The sequence below is a fragment of the Homalodisca vitripennis genome, chromosome 3 (assembly GCF_021130785.1).
Source record: "Homalodisca vitripennis isolate AUS2020 chromosome 3, UT_GWSS_2.1, whole genome shotgun sequence".
Lineage (NCBI taxonomy): Eukaryota > Metazoa > Arthropoda > Insecta > Hemiptera > Cicadellidae > Homalodisca > Homalodisca vitripennis.
In genome coordinates this window covers 39,304,826-39,314,321 of record NC_060209.1, presented here as the reverse complement: position 1 = coordinate 39,314,321, position 9,496 = coordinate 39,304,826, and the positions used below count along the sequence as shown (strand labels likewise).

The following is a 9,496-nucleotide window of genomic DNA, read 5'->3' as shown; positions in this document are numbered from 1 at the left end:
GAATGTCCACTATTAAACTAAACTAACGCAATGACTTTACATGATTAATTCATCACGCTTTAGCAAACCAAAGCACAAAAATATACTACATATATAAAATCAGTAATAAGTAATGAAATGATTTCACCAGAGAAAAATGAACATGTATGTCTGCCACTCTCACAACAATCAGGTAAGAAAAAGATTCTTATATTTGGAAATCAAAATTGTTAAGAAAAATTGAGAAAGCGCCTTGGTATGTATCCAATAAAACATTGCATCAAGATTTGAACACCCCAACACAGCTAACAAATAAATCAGTATAACGCACATATATGCCTTTGTGCTACTACTCTGTGATCCTCCTTCCTCCTTCTACGTAACAGCTGACGTTGACACGCATAATGTCTGACAATTTTAATATTTTTGTTTACTAACTATTCCAATAGTACTGTATGTATAGTCATTAGTCACTAGTCAGTGTGTTTTAGTTTCGTTTAATCCAAGAATTGCATGTTAGAACGCTAACGATATTAATTAACTGTTTCAGTCTTTTTAAAAAATTATTTGAAGAAATAGGCAGTGGTGTGAGTAGTGAATCAGTGATAACTTTCCGTTTCCAATACTGTTTCAGTTCTGATTTTCTTTCAGTTAGATAATAGTAAACACAAGTTCATGCTGGAATAGGCTTATAAAATTCGAAATTAAAAGACTTAGTTTAAATTTTCTTTAATTGATAAACAAACAGTTTAAATAAATTATTTAGCTCACAACTGTTTTTACTATTGATCTACAATGTCAAGACAAGGAACTAGGCTTGATGCAAAAAAAGTGGTAAGTTAACCTATTTTGCTTGAGTTACTATCAATAGTTACTTATAACTAGCCCTAGGATTAGTTTCAACGAGTAGGGTACAATAAGCGGACCCGGTTTTTTATATCGAAATTGGCAAACAATGTTACTTAATAATAACCATCGATATAATAAATCGATACTGATTAATTATTTTGAACAATTAACTTAAATAATCTATACCTTTAGCTGTAAACACTTTCAAATAATACTCGTAATGTAATATTTTAATTTTATATAAGTAACATTTGATTATTAAAAATGGCAGTCAATTTTAGAAAACTTCACAACATTGCCTTGAAAGATGATAAGCCATGTTTTTCGTAACTTCAACGTGTTGGACACGTACCGAAAAACCCATTATGTGAAATTTGTGGGAAAGAAACTACTGTAACTCTGAGAGGAGCAAATATGGTCGTCTTCAGTTTTCCTAATTTTGGTTATAATAATTTGTTTGATCACTGTAAATATTAAATTCATACTTTTAATTTAAAACATATGATTGTTATTGAGGACTATAGATGCTTTATATATTGATTGATAGTCTAGGATTTGAGATGCGAATATTAGGTATTGATGATTACATTCTTCGATATAAAAAACCGGTCCGCTTATCGTACCCTACCCGTTTCAATTTACATTAGGGTGTATGTGTTTAATGGTTTTGGTAAATTCTTCAAAAACGTTTCCTGGGCAATTAGCCTAACCGCAGGAGTTGCAACCCTTTAATTCAGTGTTCTCCAGGCCTTCTAGACAATGGAGATAATATGTTTCACTACATGGACCTTAAGTTATAGCCTACGGTATTTTTAAATATTGTTATCGACTACTTAAATAAAGTTGACAGGTGGGGCAGAATACGATAAGCACACCTGGTACTTACCACTGATACTTATATATCAAATAACAACTATCAATCAATATCAACGTTTCTAAATTAAAGTCACATGTTTCAAATTAATAGAAATAGTTTAAACAATTATGTAATGTCATAAATAATGAAGGAACCATAACTATTAATCAAACGATAAAACTAAGACAGGTGATAGGAAAAATGACATTTAAATAATAAAGAAAACGTAACAACAAAAAAACATCTTGAAACCAAGCTAGACACAGTCAATCATCTTTTAGTGTTGTAAGTAGAATGGCTTTGTTTTTCTTTGGCTCAACTGAAAGAAACTTTTTGTTATTGTTAAAAACATACAGCGAAGCTCTTACACACCTTTGTCTGTGAGGTAAAATTCTGGTAGAATCTATTTTTTGGTTTTTTATAGTGTTAACAAATGTTAACCCTCTTAGTTTCAAATTGTCGACAAGCTTGAAAACCAATTGCCAGCATTAATATTGCAATCGATTCTATATGGTTTGTTAGTTTTATTGCAGTCTGCGTACTCTTCAGTAGTTTGTTAGGCATTTGTCTCTGATAAGATTAGCACTGTAACAGTTTGTACCTGTGTAAATAAACACATTACACAGATACAAACTACCTGAATCAGCCATACAAAAAATCTTGATACCGTATTTAAAATAAAAATGAAAAAAATGAATGAATGAAAAATACCTTTATTAAAGAGGCGGAGTTAGGGCTATTAAGCCCTCCAGCCTATATTTGGCTGGTTTTTTTTGTGTATATTTTTTGAAACGGCATTTGTCCCGCCATGACAACTTGCCATATGGAATTAGTTGGTTGAATAACTCAGATATTGCCACTGCCTTGTCTTTCCTGTGCTATTCTCTTGTAGTTGAGTCGTCAATTGTTGGACAAGATATTAAATCTCGAAGTTTTTACATTACATTGTAGCTAAAATATAATGGCCCCCCAGTAGGATCTTTGTTGAATATAGATATCGGAATTTCATGTCCAGATTTAAATATTGAGGTATACAGAAACAACCTTAAAAGAGCTCTTACCTCTACTTCATCAAACTGTTCGTGATTATACTTTGATATATGGTCACTAATTCTTTCTCTTAGCTCCTCCAACTTTCTATTGGTTTCCTTTACAATTGTATCAACCATACTATAAGTGAAGATCAACATCCAAACATCCATTTTGGTTGGAATTTTGCCTGCAGCTTTAGCCTCAGCAGTAAGACCAGAAAGCCCCATAATACGATTAGGAGCCTAAAGATGTTTGCCAATTTCTTGGAGGCTCAACAGTGCTCCATTCATAGTCGTTCTTTCTATGTAAAACTTGTGGCTGAGAATCTAGGTAGTTAGCTATAGTGACACCTAGAGCATTATATCCTCCAACATTATTATATCTCTATCATCACTCTGGAGTCATTGTAGTCATAGTTGGGATGTTTATCAGAATCTTCAGCTTCTGATCTATCATCAGAAAGATTGTATCAAAGTGCACATCACTTGCTGAAAACCTTGTGGTCACGACTTGATTCATAGTGAATGCATTAGCTAAGCACTGAAGTAACTATTTGCATACCAACTGTACAAAAGTCAAGTTACAAATATTTACACTAATTACAAGTCATGTGAAAATACATGAACAAATAAGAAAGTTCAAAATTTGCTTTGAGTGTAGCCTATTACAGAAATACTGGTATCCGTGACCGCTAAAACGGACAGTGCGTAAGAGAAATACCGATATTAGAGACACCAGACATGCAACACACACAATAAACTGGGTTCACAACTGGACCAAAACGGAACGAGTTTTGATCGACTGAACGAGGAGTGGGGGAAAGGTACATAGCCGCGTATGCTATTGTGCTATTACTGACTGGACTGATTACGGGACATGGTCACCTGAGGAAGCATCTTTACAGAGTCTCTGTAGAATGTGTGATGAGCAGGAGGAAACTGCTGAATACCTGCTCTTTGATTGTCCTGCAATAGCAAGGGAGCAGTATGCCATCTTTGGTAGTTTGGACAAGGGTGGTGAATTTCCCCATGAGGACCTGATAGGTTTTCGGCGGTTAGTGGAACTGCTGAAATCATAGACTGTAGGCATCATGGTGTGTTTCCAGGATGCACAAATGGCCCTTGGGGTCCTAAGTGTGTGTGTGGCAATAGACCACCGCATAGAAGAAAAAGGGTTAAGGCTATCAGCTCTTAAAAATGTTCCAGAATATTTACATGGCTTTATCTATTACAATTAAGAAACAGTATCAAAGTTAAGTTATTAAAACAGTTATCAAAAGTAAAGTTAAGTAATTACACTAAAGAGAACATTTATTTGAATTAACACTTTCACTGCTGGATACTGAATGATCGTGAGCAGTGTTCCTAATCCTTAAGCAGTAAAACATCTACAACAGTTAACACATTAAATAAATTTAAATTCCTATTATTTTCTGGAGTACTGTACAATTTCCTTATGGCATTTAAGGAAATGCAAAATAATTTATCCTAAGAAGAACTTTCCTTCTAACCTAGATATTCGTTTAGGTAGTCTACACATTTTAATGTTTTGAGTGAAATGAGGGATATTATTTATATTATGTTTAAATATCATCTTGTTTTCATCTTTGACTCTGACCTGTATATTCCTCTTGGTTAGAAGAATATAGGTAAAATGTCCTCCTTTAGTTAAATAAAAAATTTTGTGTTTCCAGAATTCAGAGCTGTTCACGTTGACTTATGGTGCATTAGTCAGCCAACTGATAAAAGACAATGATAATATAGAAGAAGTCAACAAACAGCTGGAGAGAATGGGTTACAACATCGGTATTCGAATCATCGAAGACTTCCTCGCTCGCACCAACGCTGGACGCTGCTATGACTTTAGAGACACTGCTGAGAAAATTCAAGTAGGTGTTAGTTTAATATCTCGTTGTGTGGAAATATATAAAATTTTCCAAAGAGTAAAGCCTATTTAGTTTTAATTTTGTTTCAGACAGGATTCCGCCTATACCTTGGTGTTACACCAGTCATTACAAACTGGAGTTCCGCAGGGGATGAGTTCTCGCTACAGTTTGAGTCCAGTCCTTTGACTGAGTTCGTAGAGTTGCCGGATCACTGTTTGGGACTCAAGTACATGAACGTTCTCACAGGAGTGCTTAGGGGAGCTTGTGAAATGGTATCTTAAAACAATATACTCCTATAAGTTAATTTTCTTCTATGGTACTTACGTGTACCAAGTTAAGTTCAAGGTCAATTATTATATGCATACTGTTTCTTACAAAAAAATTACACTTATCTGTATTTTGATTGTTTTATTATAAACACAGTTCTTATTTAGTTTGGACTGCTCATATTTTAATTAGGCCACATCTAGCGTTTTTAACCCTTATAGGTGGGATTTTTTCACTCTAATAGTGTTCTAAAAAGTATTTTTTTAATCAATATACGAGGGCTATCCAGAAAGTAAATTATGTTTCGCTCTGTAGCCACTAGGGGCCATTTTGATGTCAGGGCATTTCTCCGTTCAGTGGCTATCAAACGTGCTAATGACAGTTTGCTGTCTCTCCATGTTTTCAAATAGCAGTTTAAAATGTATGACACAATTGAAACTCCCACGAGTTGTGAAGTGCGGTCAGTAATACAGTTTTTGTTAGCTAAGCACAATAAACCAATTGAGATTTATTGCCAACTATTGAACGGAGTGGATGAAATTGTCTCTAATGTCGATGAGAAGATTAAAGAAGACCGCCAATTCACAATAACAGAAAAACTCAGTTTTCCTCAAATTTCAAGGAGTTTGTTACACAAAATTGTTACGAAGAAGTTAGGTTACCGTAAATTTTGTGCAAGATGGGTACTGAAAATCAATAGAAACCCCAAAAAAAATCAGTGTATGGCTGCTTCATTGATATTTTTGGATATTTACGAAAAATATGTTGACTCGCTGCTTAATCGAATCATTACAGGAGACGAGACTTAGGTAAAATACGTGAATCTGACACAGCGCTTTGATAACGACTGCGGCAAAGTATGACTACCTGGTTGAAGTCTCAGGCAGAATTTTATAATGCTGGAATTTCAAAACTACTTCACCGCTATGATAAGTGCCTAAATTTGTATGGTGACTTTGTTGAAAAATACTATTTTAGTGTCACTTTCAAATGTATTTAATACCATATTTTTGTCCTTTGATTTTTTTATATCAAAACCTAATCTACTTTCTGCATAGCCCTTATAATTTGCTAAAACAGGTGTAATATATATAGAGCAAAACTCATATAGAAAGTAAAAATAGCAGGTATTTTAAAATTTAAGGACTTTTATATTTTTACATAAAAAAGTATAGTAATAATATACATTCAGTAAAGTGAATAAAATGAAGCAATGCCTATGAAGCACTAGCCACGAGTTTAAGAATATTCTCAATTTGGTGTGAATAAACAAGTGCTTGACTCGTGAAGCAATTGCTCAATGAATGGAGAAGATTCCGGAAAATTCTTGAGCAATTGCTTTACATACGTATTGCTTGCTTCTCAATTTTGAAGCAATTGCTTCAATCCGACAACGATGAAACACCGATTCGGGACAGTAGGAAGGCGAAAACGTCTTTGTCAGAACAGTTTTGCTTAATTAATTTCATTATTCCTTGCAGGAAAGTGAATCCAGCTACCCGATCATTCCACAATATTATTCAGAACTGAATCAATTGTCTTACATACAGTTGTTCGGTGTATGCCCATATCTTCGCCAATACCACTTTGAAATCCGGGATCACCAACAAACCTCAAAAAAACTTCCATCTTTTGTCTTGGTGATAGAGCTTTATCTCTAGTTTCTTCACTTTCGGGCAAAAACTCATGGGCTAAGAAGTCCACACTTTCACTCTCAAACCGGAGCAACTCCTTACAACGGGTAATTTCTCTTCGTTCACCATAAAATTTGCGAGCTCGCACGTGCATGAACTCGGCCATGTTGACAGTACCGCCTAAGTCGAGAAATGAAGCGTGCCCTATGGCTTGCTTCATTTTTATCGAGCAATTGCTCCAAAATAATGAAGCACCACCGTTTTATTCACTTCATTTTATGTGCAATTACTTCACTCCAGGAAAACTCGAGCAATTGCTCGGCTAAGAATTTATTAGCTGTTTTATTCACTTTAAATGAAGCAATTGCTCAAATATACCCAAGTAGAAGCAATTACTTCACTTTATTCACATCACCAATTAAGGCTCAAAGCATCAAACTTTTTACTCCGAGCCCCCCTGGAACACTCATTGATGGATGGTTTTAATGGGTTTTGAATCCATGTCCTATCCAAGTACTTAACAAAATATTTTTTTAAATGAGATTTGAGGATTTCTAAGTGTTTAAGAAAGCATTTCTTTCGATTTGTTCGAATAGTATTGAGATCCATTTCTTAAATCATAATTTTAAGATTAGGAAATAGCTCAATATTGTCACTTTAGTCTTGTACAAACTTAACTTCTTTATAAAGCTGTTCACCTTTTTAGTCCATTGCAGAAGGTTTGCATCTTTTGACTGTAAAACTTGTTTAGTACATTTTGTTTTCTCAAATATATCTGGTACTGTTGTTCTATGTAGATATATATATAGGCCTACACACTTTTAATCTATCTTTGTAACCTGAGTGTTTTTTAATTTGTTTGTTGAATTGTGTGTGATGTGCAATTTTAACTACAAAAACGAAACCATTCAAACAGACTTCAATTTTGTGCTAAAGTCTGATTATGGATTGTTTTCACTAGTGACAATAACTTATTGGTTGTTTTTGGATTTAGCGGAGCTAAGGATACCTAATTATTTGCAATTTAATCCAAAAGGGACATTATCAATGAATTTAAATGAGAGCTTCAGTTGGGAGTTGGACACATGTACAATACTTGAGACTTGGGTGATCAGGGCCTGGTGAGGAATTAAATCTTTATTTAAACTGGATTTTATGAAGAATTGAAGGCCGTTCCAAATTTATCTCCATTCCACTTATTTTAAACTGTGGGAAAAAATGACATTCACTTTGATAAAAATGTTACCAAGAGACTGTTGTTAATGATGTTTCACATAAATCCATATGTATATAAGTAATAATATATTAAAATGTCAAGGATGCAAAAAGATTTTAAATGAAATTGCTTACCAATTATATCTATAACACACATGCAGATGATTTAGGTTTAGGAAACTAATTAATTGTGTTTTCTTTACAGAAGTTGTTACCTTTCACAAAATACAATTTCATGTTTTTTTTTTATTCTGTTCCTGTAGGTTCAGATGGATGTCACCAGCTGGTTTGTACAAGACGTGCTAAAAGGTGACAGTGTCACAGAGCTGAGGGTCAAGTTTATCAAACGTTTTGAAGACGCCATACCCGCAGGAGAAGATTAGAGTTTCAAAAATTAATGTATTATTATCTGTAAGCAACTATGTTAATGTTTAACTCTTTATTGTGAATATTATATCCTTTCATATTCGTGTTAGTTGGTTCATGAATTAATTCTTCCAATAATGTACTGAAATATGCACTGAAAGACCATATAGTGAAAAATGTAGTAAAAAATTGTAGTACAGTGTCCATGAGTATATTATTATTTTTTTTTTTAATCTTGGAGTATCACATTTTAATACAAGAGACTTCATTGCAAGCCTGGCCGTATAGGCAGTTACCGTACCCCACTTACGCCCTCACCTTGCGGCGGTGCCACATTGTCATATCAGCTGATTCTTAACAGGAGGCGAAGCAACGATATTTGCTTTGTTTTGGATGTTTACATCCATTTTGTTCTTCGACGTTCGATTATTCTGCATGTTTTATATTATTATTTTTTTCTCACTTCTGTGTCATAGTGTAAACACGTTAATTTAAATCGTGATGGTAAAGAATTGAGGAAGATAGTTGAAAAACTAAGTCAAGATAAAGAGTAACGATTACTTGATAGTTAAATTCAATCGATTACCCCATCACTAGTTATTCTTCTGTTACAGCTGGGAACACTGTGCCACAACCCAGGCTTGCATTGATATGCCTTGTACTACAATAAAGAACATCTATGATTGCAGTGCATTTTTTTCTCATTGTCAAGCTAGAAAATATCACTTAAAATATGCAGGTGTTTTGGGCACCATTTTTCAAAATACTGTATAAAATTTAAATCTAATGAAGTGTGTTCAACACATCCCGTAATTTTTTCCGTATAACCTTAAAAATTAAGTACAAAAATAAATTACTATCGTGAATTATGTGAAACCAAATCTCACAATTGTAAAAGTGTAAGTTGTTTTTAAAATATTTAGAACATCTTAAAGTTACAGCGAGAAAGTATGAAGTAGGTAGAACATTCAAGATAATTTTTTTTCTTCAAAGGTATAATGAACAGTGTAGTTATAGTGTGTAATAGTAGTTTTCATCACTAAGAGCAAAAACTATTGTTTTTGGTGTGCAGTTATGTTTTACAAACGATGTTAAGCGGAGGTCGGAAATATGATTTAGTACCTAGACACTTTTGCTCCTTATGGCGAACAGTTTTCATCATATTGTAAAAAAATTAAAACTTGACATGTTTGTTTAGATTTTATTACATAATAATTCAACATAGTAACACCGTCAAGTTTACATAGAAAATAGCTGTGTTTCTTGCATTTACTTCTACTGAAACATTAACAAAGTTTGATGTTAGCGCACTGAAAATACTTGAATTGTACGCCAGCTGATTTTTCAGATCTCTGGTATAAGGTAACAAAAAACAATCATGTTATGGACGAAATTAAGCATTAAAAACAGCTG

The 9,496-nt window shown here is 33.7% G+C and overlaps 1 protein-coding gene across 1 annotated transcript; it reads left to right on the top strand.

Moving 5' to 3' along the window:
• Positions 1-383: 383 nt before the first annotated feature.
• On the top strand, positions 384-8,192 carry LOC124356829 (trafficking protein particle complex subunit 3). The gene is made up of 4 exons (XM_046808063.1): positions 384-813; positions 4,410-4,604; positions 4,691-4,873; positions 7,981-8,192. The coding sequence occupies exons 1-4, from the start codon at positions 775-777 to the stop codon at positions 8,098-8,100; spliced, it is 537 nt and encodes a 178-aa protein (XP_046664019.1). The 5' UTR covers positions 384-774; the 3' UTR covers positions 8,101-8,192.
• The last annotated feature ends 1,304 nt before the right edge of the window (positions 8,193-9,496 follow it).

Excerpts from the sequence above, each read along its gene's own strand:
- LOC124356829 (XM_046808063.1), top strand. The coding sequence starts at position 775 with ATGTCAAGACAAGGAACTAGGCTTGATGCAAAAAAAGTG. Across the intron at positions 814-4,409 it reads GGCTTGATGCAAAAAAAGTG|AATTCAGAGCTGTTCACGTT; the intron begins GTAAGTTAACCT and ends TTGTGTTTCCAG. Across the intron at positions 4,605-4,690 it reads ACACTGCTGAGAAAATTCAA|ACAGGATTCCGCCTATACCT; the intron begins GTAGGTGTTAGT and ends ATTTTGTTTCAG.